This window comes from Ictalurus punctatus, chromosome 19 (genome assembly GCF_001660625.3).
Source record: "Ictalurus punctatus breed USDA103 chromosome 19, Coco_2.0, whole genome shotgun sequence".
Classification (NCBI taxonomy): domain Eukaryota; kingdom Metazoa; phylum Chordata; class Actinopteri; order Siluriformes; family Ictaluridae; genus Ictalurus; species Ictalurus punctatus.
Genome location: NC_030434.2, coordinates 9,680,428 through 9,695,510, shown reverse-complemented (window position 1 = coordinate 9,695,510; position 15,083 = coordinate 9,680,428). Strand labels below are relative to the sequence as shown.

At 38.2% G+C, this 15,083-nt stretch overlaps 1 protein-coding gene across 1 annotated transcript; it reads right to left on the bottom strand.

The window, feature by feature from the left end:
• Window positions 1-248: 248 nt before the first annotated feature.
• On the bottom strand, window positions 249-14,269 carry LOC108280122 (twinfilin-1). The gene is made up of 9 exons (XM_017494881.3): window positions 14,124-14,269; window positions 11,887-11,964; window positions 11,596-11,774; window positions 9,559-9,654; window positions 7,985-8,089; window positions 4,491-4,616; window positions 3,139-3,289; window positions 1,642-1,763; window positions 249-1,559 (listed from the first exon to the last, which is right to left on the bottom strand). The coding sequence occupies exons 1-9, from the start codon at window positions 14,146-14,148 to the stop codon at window positions 1,392-1,394; spliced, it is 1,050 nt and encodes a 349-aa protein (XP_017350370.1). The 5' UTR covers window positions 14,149-14,269; the 3' UTR covers window positions 249-1,391.
• Between the last annotated feature and the right edge of the window lie 814 nt (window positions 14,270-15,083).

Here is a 15,083-nt window from a genome sequence, read left to right as displayed (position 1 = left end):
CTGTTTGGTAATGATCTTAAGAAAGTGGTAGTTATGTTTCAATGGTATTCATCAGGGAAGATGTCAAGACACACGACCATGTTCTTTTGTGCCTCACTACATTAATATCACACGGAGTTTAACATTCCTACTCAGACTAGTCAAAGCATGTCAAGAGTATGACAAAAAAGACAGAAATATGCCTATTGTTCCCCAAATTTGCCTGTCAAACCTCCATTCACACAATTTGTGCAACCGAAACAAAAAGATTGAGGGATATCATATAAATATTTTAATCTTCCTATGTCATAAAATTCATTTGTTAAAAAACATTTGAGACGTGACAAAATGTACCAGACTGTATTTACTTCATTAACACACTAGTACAAGAATAATAGTGGTTTGTCTATTCAGTAGATGGATTCCTGTTCTGTATTCCCTTCATTTAGAAGATGTTTTAAAAGTCATAGATCTTCATAGAAATGCTGAATAAAGTCAATGTATATATAATGTGGACATAAATGTCATGGAGTGTATTTGAAACATTATATTAGACAAAAAGGAGGGCTGCTAAGACAAATGACACCTGATTGAAGAGGTTAAACAACATGATCTGGACATTACCAAACGTTGAGGCTTAGAAAAATAGAATTTCAACAAGATTTCTTATCAGAAAATTCCCTTTTTGTGTTATCAAACAACTTTACATTATAAATTTTTTTTCTGTTATTTATATACCTACACTTATAAAATAATTAAATTCTTCATCATGTGTGGCACTTCATTAAACTCCTTCATTAAAATAACATGACTTCAGTGGAAGAGGGCTACTCAGCCTAGATGTCAGGACATTATTGATTAACTTGATTAAATGCTTCAGGGCATTATTTCGGTTGCTTGGGAGCAAACACACTGATCTGAGGAAATGAGAAAACAGATCTAACTGTTTGGCCTGGAATGACAAGTTACTCAAATACGAATTGTACTCAATAGTTAAAGAGAGTTTATCACTCTCAGTTAGAATGTTAACAGGCATAGAATGTCAGAAACAGGCATAAAACCAGAGGCCCATATACACAAAGCATGTCTGCACCTTTCTACTAAATGCTTTGTAAATAACATCTCAACTCTGAAATTAGCACCTGCTTTTAAACATCATTAATGCTAAAATGTGTTTAAAATGTGTTTGAGAAGTGAATCAATTTCCATAATAAGCAGTGTAAGTACATGTAGTGTGTAATCATTAATTTCACAGAACCCTGAACGAGATGCTCATTCAGGCTATATCCTAGTGTAGTGTTTTCCTTTGTGCATAGATACACAATTCTATGGAGACACGAGTTAACGGATTTAAGGTAGAGTAGGAGTTCTAAAAAGGTTCATCATACAAGCTGGACCATTGCTAAGCAGTGTTAATCATCATCCCCTGCATCCCCCGGAGCACGCGTGATTCTGCGGCCCCCCCTCTTCCCAGTGGGACCCTTGGGTTTGGCGAAGGCTTGTTTGTGCGCATGCTGCTTTGGGTGCACTTCTTCATACATGTAGTCACTGGTGAGTTCATCACCATTATCAATCTCCAACTATAGAAATGTAGAAATGGTTTTGAAATAGACAATACCCAAGGTGTATTTTTAAAATTGCTTGTGCATGCCATGTCTTTACCTTTTTAGCAATGTCAATCTGCAGTTTGTTTTCCACAGTGTCTATGAGGGGGTTTTTGCAGCTGGAGTACAACATCCTCTCCCGAATGCTGCATTTGTAACCAGGCATCGAGTATATAAACACTGCAAAAATGCACAATGCATGACTGGCATTAAAGAATGTCATTAATTACAGAGTGGGGAAAAACTAACACAAAAAAAAACACTACACATAAAAACAGTATTAGAAAACGGTATTATTCAAAACATAATTAACATGTTCTCCCTGATAATCACAAGTTCCTAATTTTACAGAACATATCTCAAGACCATTATCACAGAATCACACATTGGCCTTAGAAAATTAGGAAAATGTTGTCTTAATAGTTGTTGTTGGGGGGTAGAGGGAGGGGGGGTAGGGAGGCACAGACCTCCTAGAGCTGCATGCCTTTAAGTATTTCCTATGACTAGGACATGCTAGCTATTTCAGATGCTTGCAAGTTCAACACTGGTTCATGACTGTCGAATTCTGTGTGAAGCTGGCAGAATTAACTTATTCTTCTTTTTTGCGTATCCCAGAATGTTAGGAGGTTGGGGTTAGAGAGCAGCGTTAGCCATGATACGGCGCCCCTGGAGCAGAGAGGGTTAAGGGCCTTGCTCAAGGGCCCAACAGTGGCAGCTTGGCGGTGCTGGGTGCCTGAACCCCCGACCTTCTGATCAGTAACCCAGAGCCTAAACTGCCAAGCCACTTCCCCTGCTGAGTATGTATACATACATACTCAGCAAATATATATATATATATATATATATATATATATATATATATATATATATATATATATATATATATAAATTCTGTATAAATTTCATATATTTTATTTCGAGCAAATTTCTTATTTTGTAAATATTTGTTTTTATCATAAAAACATTCAACAACTGAGACATGAACTGAACAAGATTCTGATCTGATTGGTCAGATCTTGCTGTGAGATGTTACTCCACTCTTCCACCAAGGCATTTGCAAGTTCTCGATCACGTCTGGGGGGACACACGGTTACACGTAGTTTGCCACTGCAACGATGATCAGCCGTCCTTCCTGTCTCCCTGTAGCACTGTCTTAGGCGTCTTACATTACAGACATTACAGTTTATTGCTCTGGACACATCTGCAGGTCTATGGCATGTTCACGCAGGTGAGCAGGAACCCTAGGCATTTTCTTCTGGTGTTTTTCAGAGTCAGTAGAAAGGTCTCTTTAGTGTCCTAAGTTATTGTAACTGTGACCTTAATTGCCTACCACCTGTACACTGTTCGTATCTTAAGGACTGTTCCATAGTTGCATGTGCAATATTCTTTACAGTTCATTGAACAAGCATGAAAAAACATTGTTTAAACCTTTTTCAATAAAGATCTGTAAAGCTTATTTGGATTTTACAAAATTACCTTTAAAATACAGTCTCCTGAAAAAGGGACATTTGTTTTTTTACTGAGTATATTTGTAAATGAAGAGCAAATGTCTTACCTGTGGACTCGAGGTAGTCTCCTTCATGTGAGTGTTTGTAGAGGAAGAAGTGGTACCGTGCAGCATCTTTAGGGATTCGTTTAGGCAGGTCACGTAACTCTGTCGGAGCTGTGTTGGTTAACTTGATGCACTCTTTTGGAAAATCAATTTCCTGTACCAAGCAAATGCAAATTATAATATACACTATACAGTTGCAATCAAAATGATTCAACCCCTATTGCAAATCAGGTTTATTGTCAAAATTTACAGAATTTCAGCTGTTTGCAATGAACAAATCAAACAAAAGCAATTGGAATAGTTCAACACAACAAATGCTTCAAGTGGTTTCCCCAAATTCAACTGAAAATGCAACTTCTAATGACTTCTCCAGTTTCAAAATTAATCAAACCCCTGAATACAATCCCTCACAACAACAAAAATATGCAAAATAGGTGCTTTTTCTAATCAAGAGCTTCATTAGTTGCACCAGGTGTGCTTGAGCTGGAACACATGAAATACCTGAACGGGCTAGGGGCAGAAAATTCCTGAAATTATTGGACAGGACAGAAAAGGGAAGCTATCAATGGCTGCAACCAGATTTCTGAGAATATTACTGAACTGGAGGCCATTGCTCATGAGGAATGGGTTAAGATTCCTCAGGAACATTACCAGAAGCTTTGCATCTCATTTGCATCAGGTCATAACAGCAAAAGGGTGCTCTAAGAACCACACAGAAAATCTCTGGTGGGACAGCACGCAAACCCAAGAATATTACTGAACCGGAAGCCATTGCTCATGAGGAATGTGCTAAGGTTCCTCAGGAACGCTGCCAGTAGCTGGTGTCTGGCTATGCATCTCGTTTGCAGCAGGTCATAACAGCAAAATAGTGCTTTACTAAGGACTAAAGATGCTTTCCATGAAGGGGTTGAATAATTCTGAAACTGGAGAAATCATTCTTAGTTGCATTTTCAATTGAATTTGGGGAAACCACTAGAAGCATTTGCTTTTGTTTGATTTGTTCATTGCAAACAGCTGAAAGTTTGTCAATTTTGACAATAAACCTGATTTGCAATGGGAGTTGGATAATTTTGATTGCAACTGTAGTAAAAGGTTGTGCTTAAAGTTAATCACCCTCACAAGAAATTACTGTAAGAATTCACTAGAGGTCAGTGTTGGGCATCGATGACACCTGGAGACATTAGCATGCAACAGAAAACACTTCTGACAACACTGATATGTTCATGTGTTGAGTTTGTCAGCATCTCAAAGCAAATGATCAAATTACATTCTCAAATGCTCAGTTAAAGTGAAAGTCATTATATAGGTAGATATACGACAGTGGTACATTTGTGTAATAAGTAGGAGTTGCTTACGAGCTGAACATAGTTAATCCTTTTGTCTCTGAATTGCTCCAAGGCCTCAATGGCATCTCTTTGCATGGGGAAAGCTATGCCCTGCAAAGTCTGCTGCTTTGTGTCCAAGTGGATGTCTGTCTGCACCTGTAAGAGCATACAACACACACACATACGCATGCATGCACACACGCACACACAATTAATGATGATCACGCTGACTACAGTTGTGCTGGTATAAATTTTGAGTACAATTTCAACATCAAAATCTGCTCCTATTCCAAACACATGTAGGGAACAGTTTATATAATGACAAGTGCTTCCGCAAATTCCTCCATTCACTACACAATGCCTCCATCTGTATTTGTTTAGAACACATTATCTATTCATCCTGAATAAAGTATTCGTCTCTACCATACACACAACATACATTTTACAGAGGCTGCAGGAGATGGAACTGCTTTTATGTCCATCTACTTAGTAAAAGTGGCCTTACTCTGCCCCAAATATAGCTTACTGCACTGAGATCTGCCCTGTGAATCTCAATATAATGTTTTGAAAATGGCTGCCTGTTAAGGCTGTCCATCTAACATGGTCACTTAATGAAGACAAGCTGTATTTTTATTTGTCAGCATGTACGTTATGTGCTGCATGCTCCGAATTTGGCTCCAGGAGTTGGTGCGAACAAGAGAGCATCTACAGTCAGTTCCAGAATTACTGGCATCCATGGTAAACAATGTTTCTGTCATCAACTGCTGTTTTCCTTGGTCAACCTGTTCGATGTCTGGTTGTTAGTAGACCAGGGGTTTCTTTCTTTTTCAGGACATTCCAAATTGTTGTACTCGCTATACACAATGCTTGTGCATGTCCATGGCTCAAACCATCAGTAGACATTCAGTGTTATTAATTGTTTAAACAATATATCTAACAGGGCACACCTTGGCAACATATCAGTCACATGCTCCAGTATTTTTGATCACCTTAAAAATGGATGGGTTCAAACAAAATGTTGCCATGTTCTAAGTCTTTAACAAAACTAGATGTACAGTATCTCCCAAAAGTGAGTACACCCCTCACATTTTTGTAAATATTTGATTATATCTTTTCATGTGACAACACTGAAGAAATGACACTTTGCTACAATGTAAAGTAGTGAGTGTACAGCTCGTGTAACAGTGTAAATTTGCTGTCCCCTCAAAATAACTCAACACACAGCCATTAATGTCTAAACTGCTGGCAACAAAAGTGAGTACACCCCTAAGTGAAAATGTCCAAACTGGGCCCAATTAGCCATTTTCCCTCCCCGGTGTCATGTGACCTGTTAGTGTTATAAGGTCTCAGGTGTGAATGGGGAGCAGGTGTGTTAAATTTGGTGTCATCGCTCTCACACTCCCTCATACTGGTCACGGGAAGTTCAACATGACACCTCATGGTAAAGAACTCTCTGAGGATCTGAAAAAAAGAATTCTTGCTCTACGTAAAGATGGCCTAGGCTATAAGAAGATTGCCAAGACCCTGACACTGAGCTGCAGCACGGGGGCCAAGACCATACAGCGGTTTAACAGGACAGGTTCCACTCAGAACAGGCCTCGCCATGGTCGACCAAAGAAGTTGAGTGCACGTGCTCAGCGTCATATCCAGAGGTTGTGTTTGGGAAATAGACGTATGAGTGCTGCCAGCATTGCTGCAGAGGTTGAAGGGGTGGGGGGTCAGCTTGTCAGTGCTCAGACCATACGCCGCACACTGCATCAAATTGGTCTGTATGGCTGTCGTCCCAGAAGGAAGCCTCTTCTAAAGATGATACACAAGAAAGTCCACAAACAGTTTGCTGAAGACAAGCAGACTAAGAACATGGATTACTGGAACCATGTCCTGTGGTCTGAGGAGACCAAGATAAACTTATTTGGTTCAGATGGTGTCAAGCGTGTGTGGCGGCAACCAGGTGAGGAGTACAAAGGCAAGTGTGTCTTACCTACAGTCAAGCATGGTGGTGGGAGTGTCATGCTCTGGGGCTGCATGAGTGCTGCAGGCACTGGGGAGCTACGGTTCATTGAGGGAACCATGAATGCCAACATGTACTGTGACAAACTGAAGCAGAGCATAATCCCCTTCCTTCGGAGACTGGGCCGCAGTGCAGTATTCCAGCAGGATAACGACCCCAAACACACCTCCAAGAAGACCACTGCCTTGCTAAAGAAGCTGAGGGTGAAGGTGATGGACTAAACCCTATTGAGCATCGGTGGGGCATCCTCAAACGGAAGGTGGAGGAGCACAAGGTCTCTAACATCCACCAGCTCCGTGATGTCATGGAGGAGTGGAAGGGGACTCCAGTGGCAACCTGTGAAGCTCCGGTGAACTCCATGCCCAAGAGGGTTAAGGCAGTGCTGGAAAATAATGGTAGCCACACAAAATATTGACAGTTTGGGCCCAATTTGGACATTTTCACTTACGGGTGTACTCACTTTTGTTGCCAGCGGTTTAGACATTAAGGGCTATGTGTTGAGTTATTTTGAGGGGACTCACTACTTTACACTGTCTCATTTCTTCAGTGTTGTCACATGAAAAGATATAATCAAATATTTACAATAATGTGAGGGGTGTACTCACTTTTGTGAGATACTATATATATCAAGAAATGAAAGCTGAGACTCCTATTGTCTCATATTCATCTTTTGATCTCAAACCCACATGTCTTCAGTGAAAAGCAAAGACAAAAGCATTGGCATTGCCGTTCGAGGGGATTGTACAGTATATAGCCATTGCCTGATTTATGAAGGCCAACACACTCTTATCTCATTTCATATGTGCATTCTCTAATCTTCCCCATGTTAATAAATGACTAAGGAAATTTGGCCATAGTTACCTCAGATTTATACCCTGCTGAAACCTGAAGTCATGGATGACCTTGCAAGAGTTCCTAAACACTTTTTTATTATTATTTTTTTTAATCAATTTGTTGATAATATTTCTACTGGTGAAAATACCTGATATGATGGTTTTGTTAAAAATAAATTTATATATATATATTTTTTTTCATAAACCTTTTCATAATCCTTCACATCTTTACCAGGGGTGCCAATAATTTCTGCCTGCATGTATTTTCAGGCACGCGAAACACAACACTGAAACGTGCTAGGAGTATGAGCATCACCGCTGGTTGCCATAGCTGTAACATGCAGGCACGGGAGATATGGAGACAGATGGGACCATCCACAGCTGAGAGAATAAAACAATGATCAAGGCCAGATCTAAACCAGCGAGCGATCTATTCAACATGCAGTGCAAAATCAATGGTCACATGTTCGCTCCCAGCCACCATTTTGAAGGACAACGTTTACTCAGTAAAGCCCGTGTGTGTCTGTAACTTGTAGAAATCATAAAGTTGAATCAATATAATTGGTGCGCTTATTTTACTTGAGCCTATTAGTACACTGTAAGCGATGACTTTATTTATTTTAGGCCGACAAAATTAAGTTCTGTGCATCTAGGTCTTACTAGCTGTCATGCAGCGGTACCTCACTGAGTTTGATTTGCCTCAGTTCCTCCTCAGCAGCAGTCAGTGGGAGTGGAGCAGCCTGGGACGCCAAGTACCTTTTATAGCCGTTTAGTGATACATCATCCTGCACAGAGACAGGGCTGTTAGTATTCTTTTTCCTCTTCTTATTATTATCATCAGCAACAACATACTATAAAAGCAACAATAACAACTTGTTTATTATGCCAAAGTCTTAGAGGATACAAATCTAAATAAAATAAAAGTCACAAAGTTCTCACATTATATACACACACACACACACACACTCAACAAGCACTTTATTAGGAACACTATACTTATACTGGGTAGGGCCTCCACTTGCTCTCAATTCAGCCTCAATACTTTGTGGCATTATTCCTTAATCTCTCTCTCTCTGTCTCTCTCTCTCATATACATTATATATACATACATATTATATAAGATTAAGGAATAATACACTACTAATAACATAAGGAATTACATACTAATTGAGCATTTACAGACAATCAAAGTTAAATAGGTAAAAGGTAGCTGCTTGATGTCTTCATCTTTGATTTTATATGACACTCTATGAAGACATATAATAGAGCACTAGCCTCTCTGTCAAGATTAAAATGAATTGCACTTTGCACTGCTCTTGCATAGTGAAATATGACATTAGTACATGGAGCTCACACTTTGGATTAGTTGAGTTTTCATAACTGTTATTACTGTATTATATACACATATAATACACCTGTAGTCACAAATCACTTTAAAATCACGATCTTGATTAATTTCTCACTGCAATTAGATTCAAGAGCTCCCTCATTCTCCCCTCAATGACCTTTAGCATTGCACCATATGATAATAACCTAAAGTATCGTTAGGATATGAAAAAAAAAAAAAAAAAAGAAGTGGAGAAACAATCCTGGAAAGCTAAACTATGACTGACTTTTGTGTAGTGTAGTGAGAATGAACTCATTTTTCCTAAACAGAAATGTAATAATATGTAGGGGATATTAAATTCCCAATTAATAAGCAAACAACATATAAACGTATGAAAAAAAATGAACGGGGCGAGTGACGTGATACACATAACCTACAAGATACTTATGATTTGCTATCAGCAATAGAATAGAAAGAAATTATGACTTTGGGAGAACACTGCGCTCTTGGCATCTTAATTCAAATTTTGTTCTCAATAGCAGTTACTGTTGTCTTTTTGCTCTTTAGGCTGCTCCAGTACAAATGTGCAGTACATCAATAATTCAAAATGTAAACAAATTGTATTCACGAACATCTGCTAGGAGAATACCATGCTCTGCTGCAGTGAGAATTTAATAAATAGCAATTCTAAGCCAAAAAAAAAAAAATCATGATCCTTATATCATCAAGAGCCGAAATGGGAATATTTAACATTTTGTCTGCATGTCCACTTTAATCTGTATTACTGCTGTCCCCATTCCTATCCACAATAGTGGCTAAGCAGGGATATTGTGTAATTTGTTTCACATTGTAAAATGTCCTCATGCATGTGAATTCAAAGGTTTTATAATAACTACACAGACGCAATCTGCCTCCCTTAGACAGTACCTTTACTGTGCCGAAGAGCTCCTCTTTTATGTGGCTGCCACCAAATTCCTTTTTCAGTGTGGCCCTAGTAGCAGCATACAGCATCTTCTGACGAACCTGACAACACCATTACAATGGGCAAAACAAATCGAAAATTAGTTGAAGAATAAGTAATATTATAATAATAATAATAATAATAATAAGAAGAAGAATTTAGAATCTATATCCTGAATTTATATGTTTCTGTAAAGCTGCTTTGGGACAATGTCCATTGTTAAATGCGCTGTACAAAAAAAACAATTGAATTGAATTGAAAATAAATGTAAATATAATACATATACTAACTGAAGCATGTGCAGGAAATGTTTTAGTTTCACAGTGATGTGTGTTTTTGGTTTTTGGAACTTGCTATCTTCCTGCTGGCTGTGAAATACAACTGGGTTATTGAAACCCGGCGGGAGAAAAATTAGAATTGCAAATTTTCTATGCAAAGCAGGATGAAATCACAACAATCTATTTTCTGTGTCTGACCCCGCATCTATATGAATAATACTTCAACATTATCAGCTACATCATAAAGTTTTGGAGCAATGTAATGTTTAGTTATTAATAGATAATACTGCGTGCCAAAGAGTTGAAACTGAAGTGGTTCTCAAACAGAATTCAGGCCTGCGGAGTTCATTTGTAATTACTACGGTGCCAAAGCACCATGTGTGGTCTTTAATAGCTACTCTTAGGAGAAAACTTTTCCAGCCCGAGACACTGCCCACAACAAAAACCATGGAGCCTGCTGCATCTGTATAAGTATATATTTGTAATTATATGTCTAACTCTCCACATCCACAAGGCAGTTATACTTCTATTTTTAATGTAACCAGTGAGTAGTTGGGCGTTATGTTCTTATATACACAATTTACTGTTTTAATGTTAAAAAATGTGTGAAATATTTAGCTTATTTTTAATAATGTTATCATTATACACTGAATGACTGTTGATATTTGGAAAGCCTGTTTCTACAGACGGGTGTCAAAATAAAAAAATAAAAAACAGCCCTGTTATGCTGTGTTTTTTGTTTCTTGCTTGCATGGTTTGGGTTGACTCAAAGGGAAGCATCAGTGTCAATCAATACAAAGTTACTCTGACTGATCACCTTTATCTTATGATGAAACCTTTTTGTTCTGTTTTGTTCCAGGATCAATGGCCCCATCTACATGCATCAATGAATCATTTGATCTTGCTGTGACCTAGGCCCTGATTGGATCAATTCCAAAATCTAATCAGCTCATCCTCTGGTTACAATTATAAATACATATGAATCATACAAACATTCAATTTTATTCGACAAATGGATAAATGAACAACCTGAAAACAAAATGCCTCAGCTACCTACTGCCGTGGGCTAATAATAAAAATTATGTAAATAATACGCTATGGCCTTCGCAGTCATGAGATCTCAACCCAGTTGAACAACTACAGGAGATGTTGACAATGCTAGACAATGATCTTCAACACCATCATCATCATCAATATCAAAACACCAGTTGAAGGAATATCTTTTGAAAGAATAGTTAGTACAGTCAGAGAGACTTGTAGAACTCTGGCAAATGTGTATTGCAGCTGTTCTAGTGGACCTGTAGTGACCAAAAAACTCAACAACACACACTATATAGCTTTTTCCATCTGTATATTTTACATTCAACATGGGTCTTTCAAAGTATAGGTTTCTAGCCAAGCTACAATGCTTTTATGGCACAGATTTTGGATGTACAGGGGGTAAGTAAGTAAGTAAATAAATAAATAAATAAATAAATAAATAACATAAAGGCAGCTATTTTGCCCTGGTTCACAATAATGAATCCTTGAGGACACATTTAACCTGTACCTCAGGGAACAAAAACAGTGTCTTATGTACTGATAAGTGTACCATAACCGTTTTTTTCCTCAGAGAGGACTCCATTCAAAGATGAATGTGTTTCAGCTTGTTAAGTTTAACTAAACATATAAAATCTTGTCCTGTATCTTCCTGGGGACACTATATTTACACTACGTTATACTCACGGCAGAATGATCCGGGGACCATGCTAGGAAGATCCACTCATAGCCCTGATTATTGGTGCTGTCCAGCCTGTAGAGGACATACGAAGGCATGTCATCCTCCAAGAGAGGCAGGATGTAACTGTCCCATTCCAGCTCCCATTTTTGCGCTGCAGTTCTGGTTCCTCCCAACACAAGCTGTTCTGAAGAACACAGCAGAACTGTAGGCTCAACACGGAGATCTCTCTTCACCTTATATGGATTCTAATAGTCACAAACCAAACCACAGAGCTTAGAGTCAGCCTTCAAACCTACCGTTTTCAATGACCACCTTAATGAGTCTGTACTCTCCATTCCGTGCCTTGGTGAAGATCTCCTTCACCTCTGCTGTGGCTGTTGATACAGAGCAAAAACAACAAAACAATCTGACCACTTGTACATAAGAAAGTATTAATGAGATCAATAAGTTGACTGATTGATCGTTTTTGGCGATTAATCAGCACCAATAAGTGATTTCAAAATCCAAACAGTTTTTACTGGTTGTCTCTGTTGTGGGAGAGATGGAGAAGGGTCTGCTGTCATTATACAGTATTAGAGCAGCCTCTAGAGGCAAAATAAAAACTAGCAAATTTTGTTGTGTTATTTGAAGTGTCTTTTTTTTTATTCATTTTGAATGTCTCCATTTTTATTTGTTATTTGGAGTGTATATGTGTAGTGTATATATAGTGTAGTGTAGTTATATATATATAACTATTTATACATTTATTTAATTTTAAAAACTACAGTACATTTTCTTGGTACAGTCAGGACTTTTTATTTTTGTAATAAAGTTCAGCAATATTTTTAGGGATGCACCAAATGTTCGGCAACCTAAATTATTCGGCCGAAAACAGCAAAAAAAAAGCATTTTCGGTGTTCGGCCAAATAAGTGAAAAGGCTGAATAAATTAGACCGAACAATGACGTGTTTGATGACGCACCAAATAGCCTAGCAACCAGAGTGAGACGCACAAATTTCACGACCTCCACTTCCGGCAGCGCGCTTGGAGCGATGAGGGGGCACGCGCATGCACAAGCTACGTGCACGAGCGCATGCTCTTCGGATGTTAACAACCGTGACATTGTTTACTGTGGACACGTGCGTTTGTTTTGTTTCTGTTCCGGAGTATCCTGTGACGTTGCGAGACGTAAGAGAGTAGAGTACGGAAGCAGGTAAAGACCTATTTATTTAAGGGAACATAACATTAACAACACATCTAACTATACTATATCCACTATAATACTCTGCGAGGTGTACAGGGATGCGAGCGGTATATATCCCCAATATAATCAGCCGTATAGAACCAAATAGAACCATTTTCTGCACTCTTGTCAATGCACTTTTTAATGCACTTTTTTGTTGTAGGCTACAGAGTGTTCCATTCTTTCAGCAGTCAGTTATAGGCCTAACACCGGCTATTCAAGGGGGGATCAAAGATGACCACATCAAAATATTTTTATTTTACTCATTTATTTATTTAAAGTTATATTGTGCCTTGTTGGTAGCCTATGCCTGCTGGAATGGAAAAAAAATGTTCAGTGTTAAATAAATACTTTGAAATTGTAGTTTTTGTAATTGATTTTTTTCTTTGAAAAGCAAGACAAAATAGTAAAAAGCACATTTTGACTATTTAATTTATGCAATAGTGAAAAAAATGGTATAATAAATGGAAAAAACGCGGAAAAACGTGTTCGGTATTCGGCCGTTATTCATTATATTCGGCTTCGGCCAAGAATTTTCATTTCGGTGCAGCCCTATATATTTTACTTTGAGTGTTATGTTTTCATTCAGTGTCAATTTTAAAAAATATCAATTGATTAATCGGTTATCGGCAGGTACTGCCCAGCTTAGTTACCTGTATGAGTCAAATCCACTATCGGTCCACCTCTAGATAATTCTCTCACACACATAATAGAGTTAAGAAGTAAAGTAGAAACCTCTGAAGGGCCACTGTTTATACATTTGTATCCCAGATTTTGCATTCTAGTGGTTCATAACATCCAAAAACAAACGATTTTTGATTTTGCAGTCAGTGTGCCTCATGAAATAAAAAAAAAGAAAGAAAAGAAAAAGTTAAAAAGTAATATCCTGTTATCTAAAAGACTGCGACCATTCTAGAAATAAACAATAATATGATTTCCTAAAAAGGATGCCAGGCAGTTAAAGAAGTCCAGAGTCCAGTGCATTATTATCATTATTATTATTATTATTATTAAAGAAAAAAACCTTTGACCGCTCGGGGAAACGAGCTGTTGATGCAGCTGCACTGACGACCAAACAATCTTTCATTTGCATGGCTATATATGAGCAATAAAACTTGGATGACACTTGGCAGAGATTGCTCTGTCCATGGATCTGGTCCTGGTTAGTGTTTAACACTCTCTCCCAATGAAACGTTAACTGACGCCCGTGCGCAGCAGCGGATACTCCACAACCCACAATACAGCGAATTAAGTCGCTTGAAGCGGCTCCTAACAGAAACTTTTTTCATAAGAACTGATGAAAGAGTTTACCTTGGATGCCGGTCTGATGAGACATTTTACCGCTTCCTCAGCCTTTCGCAATTAAAAGCAGAAGAAACGCGGAAGTGAAGAACTACACTCGACTTAGCCCAAGAGAACCGGCCTCTGTCGTGACGTCACCGCGTAGGGCGTCCCTCAGTCACGTGACGTGGCAGAACGTCGTTGACAGATTTTCCCCACCAGATAAGCTAACTATGCAAAACAGGCTACATCCCGACCTGGCCGGAATTACCAAATAAAAAAAAATTGTAAAACAAAAAACAAAAAAGAGTGACTAATTTAATAGCGCTTGTAATAGTGTAAAGGAAAGGCGTTATGTAAATGAAAAAATCTCTAGTGTGTACAGTGCCTTTCATAAATATTGACCTCTCCTGGTCGAAAAGCTGTCTCACATTTTGTAGTGTTAGAACCTGGAATTTAAATTTAACTGGGATTTTATTTTACCATTTCATTTACACATCATGCCGAACATTTGAAGATGCATAGCCTAGTGTCTTTTTTGCTATGTAGGCCAGTTTCAATTCATGAATGCACATACCATAGCTGCATTATCACATGTTGTTGTCATATGATGCCAATGCTTTTTACTGTTAAATTTTACTATTTAACAAAATACTCAATATTATTTATAAATAATTACAACTTGTTCAAATTACAAAAAGAGAGAGAGAGAGAGAGAAATGCTAACTTATTTCAGATAGTGTTTCAATTTAAAGTAGGTTGGCCTATATATATTAAATAATCACATTTTGAGAGCCCTCTACGGATGACCTTCACGTTTGTTACGTTAGTCATGCGAACCAGCGCTACTGCACATGCGCACGAACTCATTAAGTGTGTCCTTTAACTCCCTAGCAGAACTAGAACTTCATCTCATTTGAAAAGGCATGTTGAGTTAGTTAATGGGTTATTTACATGATATAACTTCTGATAAATTCATTAGTAAACTAT